The following is a 25994-nucleotide window of genomic DNA, read 5'->3' on the forward strand; positions in this document are numbered from 1 at the left end:
CTGCCACAGTTAATGTTACCACCACAGCTAATGTTACTGCAACAGCTAATGTTACCGCCACAGCTAATGTTACTGCCAAAGCTAATGTTACTGCCACAGCTAATGTTACCGCCACAGCTAATATGTTACTACCAAAGCTAATGTTACTGCCGCAGCTAATGTTACCACCACAGCTAATGTTACTGCCAAAGCTAATGTTACTGCCACAGCTAATGTTACTGCCACAGCTAATGTTACTGCCAAAGCTAATGTTACTGCCAAAGCTAATGTTACTGCCACAGCTAATGTTACTGCCACAGATAATGTTACTGTCACAGTTAATGTTACTGTCATAGTTAATGTTACTGTCACAGTTACTGTCACAGTTAATGTTACTGTCACATCTAATATTACTGTCACAGTTAATGTTACTGTCACAGCTAATGTTACTGCCACAGCTAATGTTACTGCCACAGCTAATGTTACTGTCACAGCTCATGTTACTGTCACAGCTAATGTTACCGCTACAGCTAATGTTACTGTCACAGTTGATGTTACTGCCACAGCTAATGTTACTACCACAGCTAATGTTACTGCCACAGCTAATGTTACTGTCACAGCTAATGTTACCGCCACAGCTAATGTTACTGTCACAGCTAATGTTACTGCCACAGCTAATGTTACTGCCACAGCTAATGTTACCGCCACAGCTAATGTTACTGTCACAGCTAATGTTACCGCCGCAGCTAATGTTACTGTCACAGCTAATGTTACTGCCACAGCTAATGTTACTGTCACAGCTAATGTTACTGCCACAGCTAATGTTACTGCCACAGCTAATGTTACTGCCACAGCTAATGTTACTGCCACAGCTAATGTTACTGTCACAGCTCATGTTACTGCCACAGGTAATGTTACTGTCACTGCTCATGTTACTGTCACAGCTAATGTTACCGCCACAGCTAATGTTACTGTAACAGTTAATGTTACTGCCACAGCTAATGTTACTGCCACAGCTAATGCTACTGCAACAGCTAATGTTAATGCCACAGCTAATGTTACTGTCACAGCTAATGTTACCGCCACAGCTAATGTTACTGTCACATCTAATGTTACTGCCACAGCTAATGTTACTGCGACAGCTAATGTTACCGCCACAGCTAATGTTACTGCCACAGCTAATGTTACTGCCACAGCTAATGCTACTGCCACAGCTAATGTTACTGCCACAGCTAATGTTACTGCCACAGCTAATGTTACTATCACAGCTAATGTTACTGCCACAGCTAATGTTACTGCCACAGCTAATGTTACTGCCACAGCTAATGTTACTGCCACAGCTAATGTTACTGCCACAGCTAATGTTACTGCAACAGCTAATGTTACCGCCACAGCTAATGTTACTGTCACAGCTAATGTTACCGCCACAGCTAATGTTACTGTCACAGCTAATGTTACTGCCGCAGCTAATGTTACTGCCACACCTAATGTTACTGCCGCAGCTAATGTTACTGTCACAGCTCAAGTTACTGCCGCAGGTAATGTTACTGTCACTGCTCATGTTACTGTCACAGCTAATGTTACCGCCACAGCTAATGTTGCTGCCACAGGTAATGTTACTGTCACAGCTAATGTTACTGCCACAGCTAATGTCACTGCCACAGCTAATGTTACTGCCACAGCTAATGTTACTGCCACAGCTAATGTTACTGCCACAGCTAATGTTACTGCTACAGCTAATGTTACTGCCACAGCTAATGTTACTGCCACAGCTAATGTTACTGCCACAGCTAATGTTACCGCCACAGCTAATGTTACTGCCACAACTAATGTTACTGCTACAGCTAATGTTACTGCCACAGCTAATGTTACTGTCATAGCTAATGTCACTGCCACAGCTAATGTTACTGACACAGCTAATGTTGCTACCACAGTTAATGTTACTGCCACAGCTAATGTTACTGCCACAGGTAATGTTACTGTCACAGCTAATGTTACTGCCACAGCTAATGTCACTGCCACAGCTAATGTTACTGCCACAGCTAATGTTACTGCCACAGCTAATGTTACTGCCACAGCTAATGTTACTGCCACAGCTAATGTTACTGCCACAGCTAATGTTACTACCACAGCTAATGTTACCGCCACAGCTAATGTTACTACCACAGCTAATGTTACCGCCAAAGCTAATGTTACTGCCACAGCTAATGTTACCGCCACAGCTAATGTTACTACCACAGCTAATGTTACCGCCACAGCTAATGTTACTGCCACAGCTAATGTTACTGCCACAGCTAATGTTACTGCCACAGACACAATTACTGAGAATGAAAGAACAAGTGAATAAAGTCACCATCAGAAGGCCTACTGGCCCAGTCGACGCGGCGCCTGTATAAACCCAGCCAATTACATTCATATATATATCTACACACACAAGCCCCACACATGTCTTGTTACCCATCTCACACACATGTCTAGACACCCAACCCACGCACATGTCTAGACACCCAACTCACACACATGTCTAGACACCCAACCCACACACATATCTAGACACCCAACCCACACACATGTCTAGACACCCAACCCACACACATGTCTTGTCACCCAACCCACACACATGTCTAAACACCCAATCCACACACATGTCTAGACACCCAACCCACACACATGTCTTGTCACCCAAGCCACACACATGTCTTGTCACACAACCTATACACATGTCTTGTCACCCAACCCACACACATGTCTAGACACCCAACCCACACACATGTCTTGTCACCCAACCCACACACATGTCTAGACACCTAACCCACTCACATGTCTAGACACGCAACCCACACACATGTCTTGTCACCCAACCCACACACATGTCTAGACACCCAACCCACACACATGTCTAAACACCCAACCCACACACATGTCTAGACACCCAACCCACACACATGTCTAGACACCCAACCCACACACATGTCTAAACACCCAACCCACACACATGTCTAAACACCCAACCCACACACATGTCTTGTCACACAACCCATACACATGTCTTGTCACCCAACCCACACACATGTCTAGACACCCAACCCACACACATGTCTAGACACCCAACCCACACACATGTCTAGACACCCAACCCACACACATGTCTAAACACCCAACCCACACACATGTCTAGACACCCAACCCACACACATGTCTAGACACCCAACCCACACACATGTCTAGACACCCAACCCACACACATGTCTAGACACCCAACCCACACACATGTCTAAACACCCAACCCACACACATGTCTAGACACCCAACCCACACACATGTCTAAACACCCAACCCACACACATGTCTTTGTGAGTAAATATTTTATATTTTCCTTCAAAGGACCGGAACAAGAGACATAAAGTAAATAAAATCTGAAATATTTAAAGTAAAACAAACTTTAAAACAGTTTTTTCTCCACGCAGTAAACTGATATATTCATGAAGAACACGTCACCTCTAGGGGTTACCTCTCCTTCACGCTGACAAAGTATATCTTATTTTTAAACAATCTTTGAACATAGAATTAACTTTCAACAATATTTAATAATTTTTTTAGTTTCAAATTTTTTGTAAGAGAAGAACAGTCAGTTAAAACAATCTAATTATTATATAAAAAGTATAACGCTGGTGAAATTTACGCAGTCATTTAATATTAAAATTTAAAGAGTACTAAATTAATACCAACTCTTCGTCATTAAATTTTAATTTTTATATTCCCAACGTGTTTGAGAGCTATTTATACCTTTGTTCTGCCACAGTTAATGTTACTGCCACAGATAATATTCCTGCCACAGATAATGTTACTGCCACAGTTAATGTTACTGCCACAGTTAATGTTACTGAAACAGTTAATGTTACTGCCACAGTTAATGTTACTGAAACAGTTAATGTTACTGCCACAGTTAATGTTACTGCCACAGTAAATGTTACTGCCACAGTTAATGTTACTGCCACAGTTAATGTTACTGCCACAGGTAATGTTATTGCCACAGTTAATGTTATTGCCACAGCTAATGTTACTGCCACAGGTAATGTTACTGCCACAGGTAATGTTATTGCCACAGCTAATGTTACTGCCACAGGTAATGTTATTGCCACAGTTAATGTTACTGCCACAGCTAATGTTACCGCCACAGCTAACGTTACTGCCACAGCTAATGTTACTGCCACAGCTAATGTTACTGCCACCGCTAATGTTACTGCCACAGCTAATGTTACAGCCAAAGCTAATGTTACCGCCACAGCTAATGTTACCGCCACAGCTAATGTTACCGCCACAGCTAACGTTACTGCCACAGCTAATGTTACTGCCACAGCTAATGTTACCGCGACATCTAATGTTACCGCCACAGCTAATGTTACTGCCACAGCTAATGTTACCGCCACAGCTAATGTTACTGCCATAGCTAATGTTACCGCCACAGCTAATGTTACCGCCACAGCTAATGTAACTGCCACAGTTAATGTTACTGCCACAGTTAATGTTATTGTCACATCTAATGTTACTGTCACAGCTAATGTTACTGCCACAGCTAATGTTACCGCCACAGCTAATGTTACTACCACAGCTAATGTTACTGCCACAGACACAATTACTGAGAATGAAAGAACAAGTGAATAAAGTCACCATCAGAAGGCCTACTGGCCCAGTCGACGCGGCGCCTGTATAAACCCAGCCAATTACATTCATATATATATATCTACACACACAAGCCCCAAACATATCTTGTTACCCATCTCACACACATGTCTAGACACCCAACCCACACACATGTCTAGACACCCAACCCACACACATGTCTTGTTTGGATGGCACGTGACATCCACACTACTCCCAGGGACGTGTGGGGTGACACATGACACCCACACTACTCCCAGGGACGTGTGGGGTGACACATGACATCCACACTACTCCCAGGGACGTGTGGATGGCACGTGATATCCACACTACTCCCAGGGACGTGTGGATGACACATGACACCCACACTACTCCCAGGGACGTATGGATGACACATGACATGACAGTGCTTGAAGGGACTCATATTGACATGTTTCTTGCACTCAGCGGGATTTATCGTCTTAATATTTTCCTGTTAATACATAATATAGAGTTTAAGGAGTTTGAAGACTTACTTTTAAAGCTGAACATACTATTAAAACCAATTATCATTAATATCGACAACAACATAGCAATAGATTTGCAATTAGTATATATTTTCCTTAGAAGGACCACAACAAAAATCATAAATTAAATAACATCTTTAATATTTTAGTAAAAAAAAAAAAAATTTTCCTCTCCAACAGTAAACTGATTTGAACTCGAGGAACACATGACATGTATGAGTGACTTTTTACCAAGCTTACAAAATATACTTATTTTTAAATTTATTTTAAAAAATGTATTAATATATTCCTGAAAAAAGTTGTTAGAAATTATAAATGTATAATGCATAACATAATTATTATATGAAAAATTTAAATCTTTTGCTTTTTACGCAGTCAAGAAATATATATCTATTAATAAATCTTTTATGTTACAGGGTTTTATACATCATTAAAATTTTCACATTAGCTCTCGACATATTCGAGAGCTATTTATACCTCTTTTGCCATCTCAAGTCTTATGTTCAGATGATTCCGAGTCCTAGCGTCCTCGCGGCCCGGTTCTCCACCAACCTTCTTTATGTTACACACCCTCAGGAAGCAACCCGTACCAGCTGTCTATCTCCCAGGTGCCTATTTACTGCTAGGTGAACAGTGGCATCAGGGTGAAATGAACTCTGCCCATTTGTTTCCGCCTCCACCGGGGATCGAACCCTGAACCTCAGGAATACGAATCATGAGCACAATCATCTCAGCTATGAGGGCCGCTTTTTCTTGCCACAGCTAATGTTACTGCCACAGTTAATGTTACCGCCACAGCTAATGTTACTGCCACAGCTAATGTTACTGCCACAGTTAATGTTACTGCCACAGCAAATGTTACTACCACAGTTAATGTTACTGTCACAGTTAATGTTGCTGCCACAGCTAATGTTACTGCCTCAGTTAATGTTACTGTCACAGTTAATGTTACTGTCACAGTTAATGTTACTGCCACAGCTAATGTTACCCCCCACAGCTAATGTTACTGCCACAATTAATGTTACTGCCACAGCTAATGTTACTGCCACAGCTAATGTTACTGCCACAGCTAAAGTTACTGGCACAGTTAATGTTACTGCCACAGTTAATGTTACTGCCACAGTTAATGTTACTGTCACAGTTAATGTTTCTGCCAGAGTTAATGTTACTGCCACAGTTAATGTTACTGCCACAGTTAATGTTACTGTCACAGTTAATGTTTCTGCCACAGCTAATGTTACTGCCACAGCTAATGTTACTGCCACAGCTAAAGTTCCTGGCACAGTTAATGTTACTGCCACAGTTAATGTTACTGCCACAGCTAATGTTACTGTCATAGCGAATGTTACTGTCACAGCTAATGTTACTGTCACAGTTAATGTTACTGCCACAGCTAATGTGAGGCCTGGACCAGACAGCTTGTGTGAGGCCTGGATCAGACAGCTTGTGTGAGGCCTGGACCAGACAGCTTGTGTGAGGCCTGGACCAGACAGCTTGTGTGAGGCCTGGACCAGACAGCTTGTGTGAGGCCTGGACCAGACAGCTTGTGTGAGGCCTGGACCAGACAGCTTGTGTGAGGCCTGGACCAGACAGCTTGTGTGAGGCCTGGACCAGACAGCTTGTGTGAGGCCTGGACCAGACAGCTTGTGTGAGGCCTGGAGCAGACAGCTTGTGTGAGGCCTGGACCAGACAGCGTGTGTGAGGCCTGGACCAGACAGCTTGTGTGAGGCCGGGACCAGAGAGCTTGTGTGAGGCCTGGACCAGACAGCTTGTGTGAGGCCTGGACCAGACAGCTTGTGTGAGGCCTGGACCAGACAGCTTGTGTGAGGCCTGGACCAGACAGCTTGTGTGAGGCCTGGACCAGACAGCTTGTGTGAGGCCTGGACCAGACAGCTTGTGTGAGGCCTGGACCAGACAGCTTGTGTGAGGCCTGGACCAGACAGCTTGTGTGAGGCCTGGACCAGACAGCTTGTGTGAGGCCTGGACCAGACAGCTTGTGTGAGGCCTGGACCAGACAGCTTGTGTGAGGCCTGGACCAGACAGCTTGTGTGAGGCCTGGACCAGACAGCTTGTGTGAGGCCTGGACCAGACAGCTTGTGTGAGGCCTGGACCAGACAGCTTGTGTGAGGCCTGGACCAGACAGCTTGTGTGAGGCCTGGACCAGACAGCTTGTGTGAGGCCTGGACCAGACAGCTTGTGTGAGGCCTGGACCAGACAGCTTGTGTGAGGCCTGGACCAGACAGCTTGTGTGAGGCCTGGACCAGACAGCTTGTGTGAGGCCTGGACCAGACAGCTTGTGTGAGGCCTGGACCAGACAGCTTGTGTGAGGCCTGGACCAGACAGCTTGTGTGAGGCCTGGAGCCACGATCAGAGAACTTGAGGTCAAGAGTTTGGGGATTACAACTTGATATAATCATTAATGTTGATAAAAATATATTAATTTAATTTAATATTTACTTGTTATATATTTTTTAAATTTTACCAACAAATAATTAAAAATTAAACAAAATTAGGAAATATTACATAAGAAATTAAGAGCTTAAGCTTTTTACGCAGTCAACTAATTAATATTAAAAGATAAACATTTCGTATTCTACGGGCTCACCATAGCCCGTGCTGCTTGGAACTTTTTGTTCCAAGTAGCGAATCTTAAACAACAAAACTTTCCTATTACATATATAAGAACTTTATGTTAAATTTATAAATTAGCTCTCATAGGAGGTATAATTATCTTATTACTCGATGGTCGGGTCCTGACAGCAAAGTGGACAATGTTTTGAATTCTTAGTCATGAGATTCTGGGTTCGATCCCCCGGTGGAGGCGGAAACAAATGGGCAAAGTTTCTTCACGCTGATGCTCCTGTTCACCTAGCAGTAAACAGGTACCTGGGAGTTAGAGAGAGAGAGAGTACAGGTTACATATTCTTTATTAGTGTTTGAATTTTTTAATAAAGCTCTCATTATAAGAGCTTTATATATCGTATTACTGCAAGTACTATAATTGCCACAACTGTCACAGCACAATTTCTGAAGTCACCAGCATAAGTCCTATTGGTGGTGCCTGAGAGCTTGAGTAGAGAGCTTGAGCGAGGCCGGGAGTAGAGAGCTTGAGCGAGGCCGGGAGTAGAGAGCTTGTGTGAGGCCGGGAGTAGAGAGCTTGAGCGAGGCCGGGAGTAGAGAGCTTGAGCGAGGCCGGGAGTAGAGAGCTTGAGCGAGGCCGGTAGTAGAGAGCTTGAGCGAGGCCAGGAGTAGAGAGCTTGAGCGAGGCCGGGAGTAGAGAGCTTGAGCCAGGCCGGGAGTAGAGAGCTTGAGCGAGGCCGGGAGTAGAGAGCTTGAGCGAGGCCGGTAGTAGAGAGCTTGAGCGAGGCCGGTAGTAGAGAGCTTGAGCGAGGCCGGTAGTAGAGAGCTTGAGCGAGGCCAGGAGTAGAGAGCTTGAGCGAGGCCGGGAGTAGAGAGCTTGAGCGAGGCCGGGAGTAGAGAGCTTGAGCGAGGCCGGGAGTAGAGAGCTTGAGCGAGGCCGGTAGTAGAGAGCTTGAGCGAGGCCAGGAGTAGAGAGCTTGAGCGAGGCCGGGAGTAGAGAGCTTGAGCGAGGCCAGGAGTAGAAAGCTTGAGCGAGGCCGGAAGTAGAGAGCTTGAGCGAGGCCGGGAGTAGAGAGCTTGTGCGAGGCCAGGAGTAGAGAGCTTGAGCGTGGCCGGGAGTAGAGAGCTTGAGCGAGGCCGGGAGTAGAGAGCTTGAGCGAGGCCGGTAGTAGAGAGCTTGAGCGAGGCCGGGAGTAGAGAGCTTGAGCGAGGCCGGTAGTAGAGAGCTTGCGCGAGGCCGGTAGTAGAGAGCTTGAGCGAGGCCGGTAGTAGAGAGCTTGAGCGAGGCCAGGAGTAGAGAGCTTGAGCGAGGCCGGGAGTAGAGAGCTTGAGCGAGGCCGGGAGTAGAGAGCTTGAGCGAGGCCGGGAGTAGAGAGCTTGAGCGAGGCCAGGAGTAGAGAGCTTGAGCGTGGCCGGGAGTAGAGAGCTTGAGCGTGGCCGGGAGTAGAGAGCTTGAGCAAGGCCGGGAGTAGAGAGCTTGAGCGAGGCCGGGAGTAGAGAGCTTGAGCGAGGCAAGGAGTAGAGAACTTGAGCGAGGCCGGGAGTAGAGAGCTTGAGCGAGGCCGGGAGTAGAGAGCTTGAGCGAGGCCGGGAGTAGAGAACTTGAGCGAGGCCGGGAGTAGAGAGCTTGAGCGAGGCCGGGAGTAGAGAGCTTGAGCGAGGCCGGGAGTAGAGAGCTTGAACGAGGCCGGGAGTAGAGAACTTGAGCGAGGCCGGTAGTAGAGAGCTTGAGCGAGGCCGGGAGTAGAGAGCTTGAGTGAGGCCGGGAGTAGAGAACTTGAGCGAGGCCGGGAGTAGAGAGCTTGAGCGAGGCCGGGAGTAGAGAGCTTGAGCGAGGCCGGGAGTAGAGAGCTTGAGCGAGGCCGGGAGTAGAGAGCTTGAGCGAGGCCGGGAGTAGAGAGCTTGAGCGTGGCCGGGAGTAGAGAGCTTGAGCGAGGCCGGGAGTAGAGAGCTTGAGCGAGGCCGGGAGTAGAGAGCTTGAGCGTGGCCGGGAGTAGAGAGCTTGAGCGAGGCCGGGAGTAGAGAGCTTGAGCGAGGCCGGGAGTAGAGAGCTTGAGCGAGGCCGGGAGTAGAGAGCTTGAGCGTGGCCGGGAGTAGAGAGCTTGAGCGAGGCCGGGAGTAGAGAGCTTGAGCGAGGCCGGGAGTAGAGAGCTTGAGCGAGGCCGGGAGTAGAGAGCTTGCATGAAGACTGGAGCCAAGATTAGCGAAGAGTTTAAGTGGGGCTTTGGGTTGACTGCTTGAAAATTCATTAATATTATTAAAAGTATATTTTCTTTCATTTAATAATAATATGGTAATTGATTGTCTAAAACTTTTTAAAAAGATGATTGGATTAACAAGAATTAACAGAAGCATACTATACAAAATTTTACATATTTTTAAAATTTAAGCAGTCATCTAATATATATACATAAACAGTAATGAACACGTAAACATTACACCGTTCCAATAAATTATATATATATTTTTAGTTTATCTCATGTTACAATAGGTATTAATATCTTATATCTGCAAGTACCGTTGTTACCAAAATTATCACATGCATAATTTCTGAATAGTCACCAGCAAAAGGCGTGTTTGTGGTTCTTGAGAGGTTGTATGAAGCCTGGACCAGAGATTACACACAGAGATCACACTAACGTGATGCATCAAATGAACAAATCCACAAGGGCCGTGACGAGGATTCGAACCAGCGTCCGGGAGCATCCCAGACACTGCCTTAATCGACTGAGGTACAACAGGGTAAAAGAGTTGAAACCGAAGTTCTACTGAACTTACTGGATCCCGTAGCTTCTCCGAGGCACAAACAAGGATTTTACACAACTCTTCCCTGCATCCGAGCAATGACAATAGGCCTATCATAATATATACCCTGACAATAATACACTGTCTTAGCTCAGTCGATTAAGGCAGTGTCTGGGATGCTCCCGGACGCAGGTTCGAATCCTCGTCACGGCCCTTGTGGATTTGTTCACTGGACCAGAGAGTTTGTGTGAGACCTGGACCTGGGAGCTTGTGTGAGGCCTGGACCAGACAGCTTGTGTGAGGCCTGGACCAGACAGCTTGTGTGAGACCTGGACCAGACAGCTTGTGTGAGGCCTGGACCAGACAGCTTGTGTGAGGCCTGGACCAGACAGCTCGTGTGAGGCCTGGACCAGACAGCTTGTGTGAGGCCTGGACCAGACAGCTCGTGTGAGGCCTGGACCAGACAGCTTGTGTGAGGCCTGGACCAGACAGCTCGTGTGAGGCCTGGACCAGAGAACTTGTGTGAGGCCTGGACCAGACAGCTTGTGTGAGGCCTGGACCAGACAGCTTGTGTGAGGCCTGGACCAGACAGCTTGTGTGAGGCCTGGACCAGAGAGCTTGTGTGAGGCCTGGAGCCAAGATCAGATAACTTTTTGTTTGGTTGGATATTGTTTGGGGGGGGGGGATGATGAAGGAAGAGTTATTGTTTGGGGGGGGATGATGAAGGAAGAGTTATTGTTTGGGGGGGGATGATGAAGGAAGAGTTTGGAGTTTACAACTTGATATATTCAAAAATATTTTTAAAAATATATATTACTTTATAAAATTATTTACTTCTATTAATTTTTTTAAAACCTTTTAACTATTAATTCACAATAAATTTGAAAATTTAGATACGTAGTATAAAAATTTATTGAGATTTAACTTTTTACGCAGTCAACTAATTAATATAAGTTGAGATGTAATATAAAATATCAGTCTCGTCTTTGATTAAATTTTTAAAATTATACTGAAAGATCTGTATAAATTTGGTTTCGCGGTGGTCGGGTCCTGACAGGCGAGAGGACAGCGGTTCGGTTTCGTAGTCCTGTGGTTTTAGGTTCAATCCCCGGTGGAGGCGGAAACAAATGGGCAGAGTTTCTTTCACCTTGATACACCTGTTCAACTAGCAGTAAATATGTACCTCGGAGTCATAGAGAGACGGAGTACAGGTTACATATTCTTTATAATATCTCTTTGATATCCCCAGAGTCAAACTTAATCTGTGTAAACACTCTATGTAAATAAAGGGACCCAGTCTATGGAACTCACTCCCTATTGAATTGAAAAGCTGTCCAACTTTTGCCTCATTCAAAAACAATACTAAAAAATACCTAATTTCATCTTCATAGTTTTTTACCTTTTCCTTTGAAATTGCACTGAATCTATTGCTACCCAATCTCCTAATCCTTATGTACCCAATCTGAACATCTTTATCATTGCTGTCTTCTTATATGTGCTGTCAATCTGCTGTATGGTGTCTGTTAATCTTGTTTAAATTACCAATCAAGTTGTCAATGTAATCAACCAGAGCTTTAATATACCAATGTGCTTTAATATACTTACCAATCTCTCTCATCTCCTTTTTTTTCTTGCAATGTATTTGTTATCATTTTATTAATTCTGCTAGAATTTACCTACTTAAAATTATCTGTTAGATTAAGGTCTGCCCGAAACGCTGCGCGTACTAGTGGCTTTACAAGATTGTAAATACTATGCTATGCTATGTATTCTCACAAACCCAATGTACCTTCTTATATATAAATAAATAAAAAAAAATATATAAATAATAAATAAATAAATATTAGTGTTTGTTTTAATTTAGCTCTCATTATAAGAGCTATATATATCGTATTACTGCAAGTACTATAATTGTCACAACTGTCACAAGCACAATTTCTGAAGTCACCAGCATAAGTCCTATTGGTGGTGCCTGAGAGCTTGAGTAGAGAGCTTGAGGGAGGCCGGGAGTAGAGAGCTTGCATGAGGCCGGGAGTAGAGAGCTTGCATGAGGCCGGGAGTAGAGAGCTTGTGTGAGGCCGGGAGTAGAGAGCTTGAGCGAGGCCGGGAGTAGAGTGCTTGTGCGAGGCCGAGAGCAGAGAGCTTGCGCGAGGCCGGGAGTAGAGAGCTTGAGCGAGGCCGGGAGTAGAGAGTTTGAGGCCGAGAGCAAGAGCTGGGGGTAGACATCTTGATATATGCAGATGATGAGTCACAATAACGTGGCTGAACAATGTTGACCAAACAACACTAGAAATTGAAGAGACGACGACGTTTCTGACCGTCGTGGACCATTATCAAGTCGACTGTGTATCAGAGGTGATACACAACATACCCAACATGAACCTGAGTCCTGGCTTTGTTGCTGTTGACTCTTTCCTTTCACAGTATATACTCAAATGTTCTAAACTTTCTAACAAACGTGACCTAACATAAACCTACCCTTCCTTTTATCTTTCTCTTGTTTTCTCTTATGATCCCTTTCTTATTCCCAGTATTACACCATTTATTACACCTTTCCTTCCGTACTTTTTGTCTGGCTCTTATCTTCCTCTAAGATTTCCATCTCCTCACCTCTCTCTCTTGCCTATTTATTGCCCTTGCCTCCCTCGTCTCATCACAATGGACTGGATAATGGTCCAGGACGGACCGAAACGTCGTCGCTTCAATTTCTAGTGAGAAGTTTGGTCAACAGCTTGATAAATTTAATTATTGTTAAGAAATGTATAACTGTATAAACTTTAACAAACATTTGTATATTCTGAAAAAACATTTAACAAGACATTTTGATTGTAAATAAATTTACAGAAGTTTAGTATATTTAAATGTAGTCTTTTACTTTTTCGCAGTCAACTAATTTATATAATGAGAACGACTGTATGGTTTTGATCTCTTAAACTTAAACATGTTCATTAAAGCTCTTAATGTAAGAGCTACATATACCGAATTATTCCAAGTGATATTTTGTCCGCAACTGTCACAAGTACAATTTCTCAATAGTCACCAGCATAAGGCCTATTTGTGGAACGTGAGAGCTTGTGTGAGGCCTGGACCAGACAGCTTGTGTGAGGCCTGGACCAGACAGCTTGTGTGAGGCCTGGACCAGACAGCTTGTGTGAGGCCTGGACCAGACAGCGTGTGTGAGGCCTGGACCAGACAGTTTGTGTGAGGCCTGGACCAGACAGCTTGTGTGAGGCCTGGACCAGACAGCTTGTGTGATGCCTGGACCAGACAGCTTGTGTGAGGCCTGGACCAGACAGCTTGAGTGAGGCCTGGACCAGACAGCTTGTGAGGCCTGGACCAGACAGCTTGTGTGAGGCCTGGACCAGACAGCTTGTGTGAGGCCTGGACCAGACAGTTTGTGTGAGGCCTGGACCAGACAGCTTGTGTGATGCCTGGACCAGACAGCTTGTGTGAGGCCTGGACCAGACAGCTTGAGTGAGGCCTGGACCAGACAGCTTGTGTGAGGCCTGGAACAGACAGCTTGTGTGAAGCCTGGACCAGACAGCTTGTGTGAGGCCTGGACCAGACAGCTTGTGTGAGGCCTGGACCAGACAGCTTGTGTGAAGCCTGGACCAGACAGCTTGTGTGAGGCCTGGACCAGACAGCTTGTGTGAGGCCTGGACCAGACAGCTCGTGTGAGGCCTGGACCAGACAGCTTGTGTGAGGCCTGGACCAGACAGCTTGTGTGAGGCCTGGACCAGACAGCTTGTGTGAAGCCTGGACCAGACAGCTTGTGTGAGGCCTGGACCAGACAGCTTGTGTGAAGCCTGGACCAGACAGCTTGTGTGAGGCCTGGACCAGACAGCTTGTGTGAGGCCTGGCCCAGACAGCTTGTGTGAGGCCTGGACCAGACAGCTTGTGTGAGGCCTGGACCAGACAGCTTGTGTGAGGCCTGGACCAGACAGCTTGTGTGAGGCCTGGACCAGACAGCTTGTGTGAGGCCTGGGCCAGACAGCTTGTGTGAGGCCTGGACCAGACAGCTTGTGTGAGGCCTGGACCAGACAGCTTGTGTGAGGCCTGGACCAGACAGCTTGTGTGAGGCCTGGACCAGACAGCTTGTGTGAGGCCTGGACCAGACAGCTTGTGTGAGGCCTGGACCAGACAGCTTGTGTGAGGCCTGGAGCAAGATTAGAGAAATTTTTGGTTGGTTGTTTGGGGGTGGGGCGTAATGATCGGAGTGTAGTTTGGGGTTTACAAGTAAATATAATTTTAAATATTTATAAAAATATAGATTACTTTATAAAAGTAAATTATTTATTTTTTTTTCTTAAAAGATATCAACAAATAATTTACCATAAATTGGAATGTTTTGAAATATTGTATAAGAATTTATATAGTTTGAAGTTTTTACGCAGTCAACTAATAAATATAAAATGAGAGACATTATTAGGTACAAACTTAAATTTGATTTGAAATTTTTTATAAATTGCTCTTAATAAAGAGCTTCATATTTGATTACCCGGTGGACGGGTCCTGACAGCCGAGAAGATAGTGTTTAGGATTCTTAGTCTTGAAGTTCAGGTTCATTCCCCGGTAGAGGCGGAAACAAATGGGCAGTGTCTTTCACGCTGATGCCCCTGTTCACCTAGCAGTAAAAAGGTACCTGGGAGTTAGAGAGAGAGAGTACAGGTTACATATTCTTTATTAGTGTTTTAAATTTTTAATAAAGCTCTCATTATAAGAGCTATATATATCGTATTACTGCAAGTACTATAATTGCCACAACTGTCACAAGCACAATTTCTGAAGTCACCAGCATAAGTCCTATTGGTGGTGCCTGAGAGCTTGAGTAGAGAGCTTGAGCGAGGCCGGGAGTAGAGAGCTTGTGTGAGGCCGGGAGTAGAGAGCTTGAGCGAGGCCGGGAGTAGAGAGCTTGTGTGAGGCCGGGAGTAGAGAGCTTGTGTGAGGCCGGGAGTAGAGAGCTTGAGCGAGGCCGGGAGTAGAGAGCTTGAGCGAGGCCGGGAGTAGAGAGCTTGAGCGAGGCCGGGAGTAAAGAGCTTGAGTGGGGCCGGTAGCAGAGAGCTTGCATGAGGCCGAGAGCAAGAGCTGGGTGGGGGTTGGGGTTGGGGGGGGGGGTAGACGTCTTGATATATGCAGATGATGAGTCACAATAACGTGGCTGAACAATGTTGACCAAACAACACTAGAAATTGAAGAGACGACGACGTTTCTGACCGTCGTGGACCATTATCAAGTCGACTGTGTATCAGAGGTGATACACAACATACCCAACATGAACCTGAGTCCTGGCTTTGTTGCTGTTGACTCTTTCCTTTCACAGTATGTACTCAAATGTTCTAAACTTTCTAACAAACGTAACCTAACATAAGCCTTCACTTCCTTTTATCTTTCTCTTGTTTTCTCTTATGATCCCTTTCTTATTCCTATTATTACACCTTTTATTACACCTTACCTTCCTTACCTTTTGCCTTGCTCTTATCTTCCTCTAAGATTTCCATCTCCTCACCTCTCTCTTGCCTATTTATTGCCCTTGCCTCCCTCGTCTCATCACAATGGACTTGATAATGGTCCAGGACGGACCGAAACGTCGTCGCTTCAATTTCTAGTGAGAAGTTTGGTCAACAGCTTGATAAATTTAATTATTGTTGAGAAATGTATAACTGTATAAACTTTAACAAACATTTGTATATTCTGAAAAAACATTTAACAAGACAATTTGATTGTAAATAAATTTACAGAAGTTTAGTATATTTAAATGTAGTCTTTTACTTTTTCGCAGTCAACTAATTTATATAATGAGAACGACTGTATGGTTTTGATCTCTTAAACTTAAACATGTTCATTAAAGCCCTTAATGTAAGAGCTACATATACCGAATTATTCCAAGTGATATTTTATCCGCAACTGTCACAAGTACAATTTCTCAATAGTCACCAGCATAAGGCCTATTTGTGGAACGTGAGAGCTTGTGTGAGGCCTGGACCAGACAGCTTGAGTGAGGCCTGGACCAGACAGCTTGTGTGAGGCCTGGACCAGACAGCGTGTGTGAGGCCTGGACCAGACAGCTTGTGTGAGGCCTGGACCAGACAGCTTGTGTGAGGCCTGGACCAGACAGCTTGTGTGAGGCCTGGACCAGACAGCTTGAGTGAGGCCTGGACCAGACAGCTTGTGTGAGGCCTGGACCAGACAGCGTGTGTGAGACCTGGACCAGACAGTTTGTGTGAGGCCTGGACCAGACAGCTTGTGTGAGGCCTGGACCAGACAGCTTGTGTGATGCCTGGACCAGACAGCTTGTGTGAGGCCTGGACCAGACAGCTTGAGTGAGGCCTGGACCAGACAGCTTGTGAGGCCTGGACCAGACAGCTTGTGTGAGGCCTGGACCAGACAGCTTGTGTGAGGCCTGGACCAGACAGTTTGTGTGAGGCCTGGACCAGACAGCTTGTGTGATGCCTGGACCAGACAGCTTGTGTGAGGCCTGGACCAGACAGCTTGAGTGAGGCCTGGACCAGACAGCTTGTGTGAGGCCTGGACCAGACAGCTTGTGTGAAGCCTGGACCAGACAGCTTGTGTGAGGCCTGGACCAGACAGCTTGTGTGAGGCCTGGACCAGACAGCTTGTGTGAGGCCTGGACCAGACAGCTTGTGTGAGGCCTGGACCAGACAGCTTGTGTGAGGCCTGGACCAGACAGCTTGTGTGAGGCCTGGAGCAAGATTAGAGAAATTTTTGGTTGGTTGTTTGGGGGTGGGGCGTAATGATCGGAGTGTAGTTTGGGGTTTACAAGTAAATATAATTTTAAATATTTATAAAAATATATATTACTTTATAAAAGTAAATTATTTATTTTTTTCTTAAAAGATATCAACAAATAATTTAACATAAATTGGAATGTTTTGAAATATTGTATAAGAATTTATATAGTTTGAAGTTTTTACGCAGTCAACTAATAAATATAAAATGAGAGACATATTATTAGATACGAACTTAAATTTGATTTCAAATTTTGTTATAAATCGCTCTTAATAAAGAACTTCATATTTGATTACCCGGTGGTCGGGTCCTGACAGCCGAGAGGATAGTGTTTCGGATTCTTAGTCTTGAAGTTCGGGTTCGATCCTCGGTAGAGGCGGAAACAAATGGGCAGTGTCTTTCACGCTGATGCCCCTGTTCACCTAGCAGTAAAAAGGTACCTGGGAGTTAGAGAGAGAGAGTACAGGTTACATATTCTTTATTAGTGTTTTAATTTTTAATAAAGCTCTCATTATAAGAGCTATATATATCGTATTACTGCAAGTACTATAATTGCCACAACTGTCACAAGCACAATTTCTGAAGTCACCAGCATAAGTCCTATTGGTGGTGCCTGAGAGCTTGAGTAGAGAGCTTGAGCGAGGCCGGGAGTAGAGAGCTTGTGTGAGGCCGGGAGTAGAGAGCTTGAGCGAGGCCGGGAGTAGAGAGCTTGAGCGAGGCCGGGAGTAGAGAGCTTGAGCGAGGCCGGGAGTAAAGAGCTTGAGTGGGGCCGGTAGCAGAGAGCTTGCATGAGGCCGAGAGCAAGAGCTGGGTGGGGGTTGGGGTTGGGGGGGGGGGGTAGACGTCTTGATATATGCAGATGATGAGTCACAATAACGTGGCTGAACAATGTTGACCAAACAACACTAGAAATTGAAGAGACGACGACGTTTCTGACCGTCGTGGACCATTATCAAGTCGACTGTGTATCAGAGGTGATACACAACATACCCAACATGAACCTGAGTCCTGGCTTTGTTGCTGTTGACTCTTTCCTTTCACAGTATATACTCAAATGTTCTAAACTTTCTAACAAACGTGACCTAACATAAGCCTACCCTTCCTTTTATCTTTCTCTTGTTTTCTCTTATGATCCCTTTCTTATTCCCATTATTACATTCTTTATTACACCTTACCTTCCTTACCTTTTGCCTTGCTCTTATCTTCCTTTAAGATTTCCATCTCCTCACCTCTCTCTTGCCTATTTATTGCCCTTGCCTCCCTCGTCTCATCACAATGGACTGGATAATGGTCCAGGACGGACCGAAACGTCGTCGCTTCAATTTCTAGTGAGAAGTTTGGTCAACAGCTTGATAAATTTAATTATTGTTGAAAAATGTATAACTGTATAAACTTTAACAAACATTTGTATATTCTGAAAAAACATTTAACAAGACAATTTGATTGTAAATAAATTTACAGAAGTTTAGTATATTTAAATGTAGTCTTTTACTTTTTCGCAGTCAACTAATTTATATAATGAGAACGACTGTATGGTTTTGATCTCTTAAACTTAAACATGTTCATTAAAGCCCTTAATGTAAGAGCTACATATACCGAATTATTCCAAGTGATATTTTATCCGCAACTGTCACAAGTACAATTTCTCAATAGTCACCAGCATAAGGCCTATTTGTGGAACGTGAGAGCTTGTGTGAGGCCTGGACCAGACAGCTTGAGTGAGGCCTGGACCAGACAGCTTGTGTGAGGCCTGGACCAGACAGCGTGTGTGAGGCCTGGACCAGACAGCTTGTGTGAGGCCTGGACCAGACAGCTTGTGTGAGGCCTGGACCAGACAGCTTGTGTGAGGCCTGGACCAGACAGCTTGAGTGAGGCCTGGACCAGACAGCTTGTGTGAGGCCTGGACCAGACAGCGTGTGTGAGACCTGGACCAGACAGTTTGTGTGAGGCCTGGACCAGACAGCTTGTGTGAGGCCTGGACCAGACAGCTTGTGTGATGCCTGGACCAGACAGCTTGTGTGAGGCCTGGACCAGACAGCTTGAGTGAGGCCTGGACCAGACAGCTTGTGAGGCCTGGACCAGACAGCTTGTGTGAGGCCTGGACCAGACAGCTTGTGTGAGGCCTGGACCAGACAGTTTGTGTGAGGCCTGGACCAGACAGCTTGTGTGATGCCTGGACCAGACAGCTTGTGTGAGGCCTGGACCAGACAGCTTGAGTGAGGCCTGGACCAGACAGCTTGTGTGAGGCCTGGACCAGACAGCTTGTGTGAAGCCTGGACCAGACAGCTTGTGTGAGGCCTGGACCAGACAGCTTGTGTGAGGCCTGGACCAGACAGCTTGTGTGAGGCCTGGACCAGACAGCTTGTGTGAGGCCTGGACCAGACAGCTTGTGTGAGGCCTGGACCAGACAGCTTGTGTGAGGCCTGGAGCAAGATTAGAGAAATTTTTGGTTGGTTGTTTGGGGGTGGGGCGTAATGATCGGAGTGTAGTTTGGGGTTTACAAGTAAATATAATTTTAAATATTTATAAAAATATATATTACTTTATAAAAGTAAATTATTTATTTTTTTCTTAAAAGATATCAACAAATAATTTAACATAAATTGGAATGTTTTGAAATATTGTATAAGAATTTATATAGTTTGAAGTTTTTACGCAGTCAACTAATAAATATAAAATGAGAGACATATTATTAGATACGAACTTAAATTTGATTTCAAATTTTGTTATAAATCGCTCTTAATAAAGAACTTCATATTTGATTACCCGGTGGTCGGGTCCTGACAGCCGAGAGGATAGTGTTTCGGATTCTTAGTCTTGAAGTTCGGGTTCGATCCTCGGTAGAGGCGGAAACAAATGGGCAGTGTCTTTCACGCTGATGCCCCTGTTCACCTAGCAGTAAAAAGGTACCTGGGAGTTAGAGAGAGAGAGTACAGGTTACATATTCTTTATTAGTGTTTTAATTTTTTAATAAAGCTCTCATTATAAGAGCTATATATATCGTATTACTGCAAGTACTATAATTGCCACAACTGTCACAAGCACAATTTCTGAAGTCACCAGCATAAGTCCTATTGGTGGTGCCTGAGAGCTTGAGTAGAGAGCTTGAGCGAGGCCGGGAGTAGAGAGCTTGTGTGAGGCCGGGAGTAGAGAGCTTGAGCGAGGCCGGGAGTAGAGAGCTTGAGCGAGGCCGGGAGTAGAGAGCTTGAGCGAGGCCGGGAGTAAAGAGCTTGAGTGGGGCCGGTAGCAGAGAGCTTGCATGAGGCCGAGAGCAAGAGCTGGGTGGGGGTTGGGGTTGGGGGGGGGGGGTAGACGTCTTGATATATGCAGATGATGAGTCACAATAACGTGGCTGAACAATGTTGACCAAACAACACTAGAAATTGAAGAGACGACGACGTTTCTGACCGTCGTGGACCATTATCAAGTCGACTGTGTATCAGAGGTGATACACAACATACCCAACATGAACCTGAGTCCTGGCTTTGTTGCTGTTGACTCTTTCCTTTCACAGTATATACTCAAATGTTCTAAACTTTCTAACAAACGTGACCTAACATAAGCCTACCCTTCCTTTTATCTTTCTCTTGTTTTCTCTTATGATCCCTTTCTTATTCCCATTATTACATTCTTTATTACACCTTACCTTCCTTACCTTTTGCCTTGCTCTTATCTTCCTTTAAGATTTCCATCTCCTCACCTCTCTCTTGCCTATTTATTGCCCTTGCCTCCCTCGTCTCATCACAATGGACTGGATAATGGTCCAGGACGGACCGAAACGTCGTCGCTTCAATTTCTAGTGAGAAGTTTGGTCAACAGCTTGATAAATTTAATTATTGTTGAGAAATGTATAACTGTATAAACTTTAACAAACATTTGTATATTCTGAAAAAACATTTAACAAGACATTTTGATTGTAGATAAATTTACAGAAGTTTAGTATATTTAAATGTAGTCTTTTACTTTTTCGCAGTCAACTAATTTATATAATAAGAACGACTGTATGTTTTTGATCTCTTAAACTTAAACATGTTCATTAAAGCTCTTAATGTAAGAGCTACATATATCGAATTATTCCAAGTGATGTTATATCCGCAACTGTCACAAGTACAATTTCTCAATAGTCACCAGCATAAGGCCTATTTGTGGAACGTGAGAGCTTGTGTGAGGCCTGGACCAGACAGCTTGTGTGAGGCCTGGACCAGACAGCTTGAGTGAGGCCTGGACCAGACAGCTTGTGTGAGGCCTGGACCAGACAGCTTGTGTGAGGCCTGGACCAGACAGCTTGAGTGAGGCCTGGACCAGACAGCTTGTGTGAGGCCTGGACCAGACAGTTTGTGTGAGGCCTGGACCAGACAGCTTGTGTGATGCCTGGACCAGACAGCTTGTGTGAGGCCTGGACCAGACAGCTTGAGTGAGGCCTGGACCAGACAGCTTGTGAGGCCTGGACCAGACAGCTTGTGTGAGGCCTGGACCAGACAGCTTGTGTGAGGCCTGGACCAGACAGCTTGTGTGAGGCCTGGACCAGACAGCTTGTGTGAGGCCTGGAGCAAGATTAGAGAAATTTTTGGTTGGTTGTTTGGGGGTGGGGCGTAATGATCGGAGTGTAGTTTGGGGTTTACAAGTAAATATAATTTTAAATATTTATAAAAATATAGATTACTTTATAAAAGTAAATTATTTATTTTTTTTCTTAAAAGATATCAACAAATAATTTACCATAAATTGGAATGTTTTGAAATATTGTATAAGAATTTATATAGTTTGAAGTTTTTACGCAGTCAACTAATAAATATAAAATGAGAGACATTATTAGGTACTAACTTAAATTTGATTTGAAATTTTTTATAAATTGCTCTTAATAAAGAGCTTCATATTTGATTACCCGGTGGACGGGTCCTGACAGCCGAGAAGATAGTGTTTAGGATTCTTAGTCTTGAAGTTCAGGTTCATTCCCCGGTAGAGGCGGAAACAAATGGGCAGTGTCTTTCACGCTGATGCCCCTGTTCACCTAGCAGTAAAAAGGTACCTGGGAGTTAGAGAGAGAGAGTACAGGTTACATATTCTTTATTAGTGTTTTAAATTTTTAATAAAGCTCTCATTATAAGAGCTATATATATCGTATTACTGCAAGTACTATAATTGCCACAACTGTCACAAGCACAATTTCTGAAGTCACCAGCATAAGTCCTATTGGTGGTGCCTGAGAGCTTGAGTAGAGAGCTTGAGCGAGGCCGGGAGTAGAGAGCTTGTGTGAGGCCGGGAGTAGAGAGCTTGAGCGAGGCCGGGAGTAGAGAGCTTGTGTGAGGCCGGGAGTAGAGAGCTTGTGTGAGGCCGGGAGTAGAGAGCTTGAGCGAGGCCGGGAGTAGAGAGCTTGAGCGAGGCCGGGAGTAGAGAGCTTGAGCGAGGCCGGGAGTAAAGAGCTTGAGTGGGGCCGGTAGCAGAGAGCTTGCATGAGGCCGAGAGCAAGAGCTGGGTGGGGGTTGGGGTTGGGGGGGGGGGGTAGACGTCTTGATATATGCAGATGATGAGTCACAATAACGTGGCTGAACAATGTTGACCAAACAACACTAGAAATTGAAGAGACGACGACGTTTCTGACCGTCGTGGACCATTATCAAGTCGACTGTGTATCAGAGGTGATACACAACATACCCAACATGAACCTGAGTCCTGGCTTTGTTGCTGTTGACTCTTTCCTTTCACAGTATGTACTCAAATGTTCTAAACTTTCTAACAAACGTAACCTAACATAAGCCTTCACTTCCTTTTATCTTTCTCTTGTTTTCTCTTATGATCCCTTTCTTATTCCTATTATTACACCTTTTATTACACCTTACCTTCCTTACCTTTTGCCTTGCTCTTATCTTCCTCTAAGATTTCCATCTCCTCACCTCTCTCTTGCCTATTTATTGCCCTTGCCTCCCTCGTCTCATCACAATGGACTTGATAATGGTCCAGGACGGACCGAAACGTCGTCGCTTCAATTTCTAGTGAGAAGTTTGGTCAACAGCTTGATAAATTTAATTATTGTTGAGAAATGTATAACTGTATAAACTTTAACAAACATTTGTATATTCTGAAAAAACATTTAACAAGACAATTTGATTGTAAATAAATTTACAGAAGTTTAGTATATTTAAATGTAGTCTTTTACTTTTTCGCAGTCAACTAATTTATATAATGAGAACGACTGTATGGTTTTGATCTCTTAAACTTAAACATGTTCATTAAAGCCCTTAATGTAAGAGCTACATATACCGAATTATTCCAAGTGATATTTTATCCGCAACTGTCACAAGTACAATTTCTCAATAGTCACCAGCATAAGGCCTATTTGTGGAACGTGAGAGCTTGTGTGAGGCCTGGACCAGACAGCTTGAGTGAGGCCTGGACCAGACAGCTTGTGTGAGGCCTGGACCAGACAGCGTGTGTGAGGCCTGGACCAGACAGCTTGTGTGAGGCCTGGACCAGACAGCTTGTGTGAGGCCTGGACCAGACAGCTTGTGTGAGGCCTGGACCAGACAGCTTGAGTGAGGCCTGGACCAGACAGCTTGTGTGAGGCCTGGACCAGACAGCGTGTGTGAGACCTGGACCAGACAGTTTGTGTGAGGCCTGGACCAGACAGCTTGTGTGAGGCCTGGACCAGACAGCTTGTGTGATGCCTGGACCAGACAGCTTGTGTGAGGCCTGGACCAGACAGCTTGAGTGAGGCCTGGACCAGACAGCTTGTGAGGCCTGGACCAGACAGCTTGTGTGAGGCCTGGACCAGACAGCTTGTGTGAGGCCTGGACCAGACAGTTTGTGTGAGGCCTGGACCAGACAGCTTGTGTGATGCCTGGACCAGACAGCTTGTGTGAGGCCTGGACCAGACAGCTTGAGTGAGGCCTGGACCAGACAGCTTGTGTGAGGCCTGGACCAGACAGCTTGTGTGAAGCCTGGACCAGACAGCTTGTGTGAGGCCTGGACCAGACAGCTTGTGTGAGGCCTGGACCAGACAGCTTGTGTGAGGCCTGGACCAGACAGCTTGTGTGAGGCCTGGACCAGACAGCTTGTGTGAGGCCTGGACCAGACAGCTTGTGTGAGGCCTGGAGCAAGATTAGAGAAATTTTTGGTTGGTTGTTTGGGGGTGGGGCGTAATGATCGGAGTGTAGTTTGGGGTTTACAAGTAAATATAATTTTAAATATTTATAAAAATATATATTACTTTATAAAAGTAAATTATTTATTTTTTTCTTAAAAGATATCAACAAATAATTTAACATAAATTGGAATGTTTTGAAATATTGTATAAGAATTTATATAGTTTGAAGTTTTTACGCAGTCAACTAATAAATATAAAATGAGAGACATATTATTAGATACGAACTTAAATTTGATTTCAAATTTTGTTATAAATCGCTCTTAATAAAGAACTTCATATTTGATTACCCGGTGGTCGGGTCCTGACAGCCGAGAGGATAGTGTTTCGGATTCTTAGTCTTGAAGTTCGGGTTCGATCCTCGGTAGAGGCGGAAACAAATGGGCAGTGTCTTTCACGCTGATGCCCCTGTTCACCTAGCAGTAAAAAGGTACCTGGGAGTTAGAGAGAGAGAGTACAGGTTACATATTCTTTATTAGTGTTTTAATTTTTTAATAAAGCTCTCATTATAAGAGCTATATATATCGTATTACTGCAAGTACTATAATTGCCACAACTGTCACAAGCACAATTTCTGAAGTCACCAGCATAAGTCCTATTGGTGGTGCCTGAGAGCTTGAGTAGAGAGCTTGAGCGAGGCCGGGAGTAGAGAGCTTGTGTGAGGCCGGGAGTAGAGAGCTTGAGCGAGGCCGGGAGTAGAGAGCTTGAGCGAGGCCGGGAGTAGAGAGCTTGAGCGAGGCCGGGAGTAAAGAGCTTGAGTGGGGCCGGTAGCAGAGAGCTTGCATGAGGCCGAGAGCAAGAGCTGGGTGGGGGTTGGGGTTGGGGGGGGGGGGTAGACGTCTTGATATATGCAGATGATGAGTCACAATAACGTGGCTGAACAATGTTGACCAAACAACACTAGAAATTGAAGAGACGACGACGTTTCTGACCGTCGTGGACCATTATCAAGTCGACTGTGTATCAGAGGTGATACACAACATACCCAACATGAACCTGAGTCCTGGCTTTGTTGCTGTTGACTCTTTCCTTTCACAGTATATACTCAAATGTTCTAAACTTTCTAACAAACGTGACCTAACATAAGCCTACCCTTCCTTTTATCTTTCTCTTGTTTTCTCTTATGATCCCTTTCTTATTCCCATTATTACATTCTTTATTACACCTTACCTTCCTTACCTTTTGCCTTGCTCTTATCTTCCTTTAAGATTTCCATCTCCTCACCTCTCTCTTGCCTATTTATTGCCCTTGCCTCCCTCGTCTCATCACAATGGACTGGATAATGGTCCAGGACGGACCGAAACGTCGTCGCTTCAATTTCTAGTGAGAAGTTTGGTCAACAGCTTGATAAATTTAATTATTGTTGAGAAATGTATAACTGTATAAACTTTAACAAACATTTGTATATTCTGAAAAAACATTTAACAAGACATTTTGATTGTAGATAAATTTACAGAAGTTTAGTATATTTAAATGTAGTCTTTTACTTTTTCGCAGTCAACTAATTTATATAATAAGAACGACTGTATGTTTTTGATCTCTTAAACTTAAACATGTTCATTAAAGCTCTTAATGTAAGAGCTACATATATCGAATTATTCCAAGTGATGTTATATCCGCAACTGTCACAAGTA

General features: G+C 44.6%; 1 protein-coding gene across 1 annotated transcript in view; it reads left to right on the top strand.

Annotated features, from left to right (window-relative positions):
* The window catches only part of LOC138364787 (streptococcal hemagglutinin-like), a 46578-nt gene that overhangs the window by 14143 nt on the left and 6441 nt on the right, over positions 1–25994 (top strand). Inside the window, exons 7-11 of the mRNA XM_069324761.1 lie at positions 798–887; positions 1284–1589; positions 1734–1949; positions 3926–4636; positions 6181–6570. Of these exons, the coding sequence (XP_069180862.1) occupies positions 798–887; positions 1284–1589; positions 1734–1949; positions 3926–4636; positions 6181–6570 (1713 nt within the window). The remainder of the gene's footprint in view (positions 1–797; positions 888–1283; positions 1590–1733; positions 1950–3925; positions 4637–6180; positions 6571–25994) is intronic.

This window comes from Procambarus clarkii, chromosome 14, assembly GCF_040958095.1.
Source record: "Procambarus clarkii isolate CNS0578487 chromosome 14, FALCON_Pclarkii_2.0, whole genome shotgun sequence".
In the NCBI taxonomy this organism is placed as follows: domain Eukaryota; kingdom Metazoa; phylum Arthropoda; class Malacostraca; order Decapoda; family Cambaridae; genus Procambarus; species Procambarus clarkii.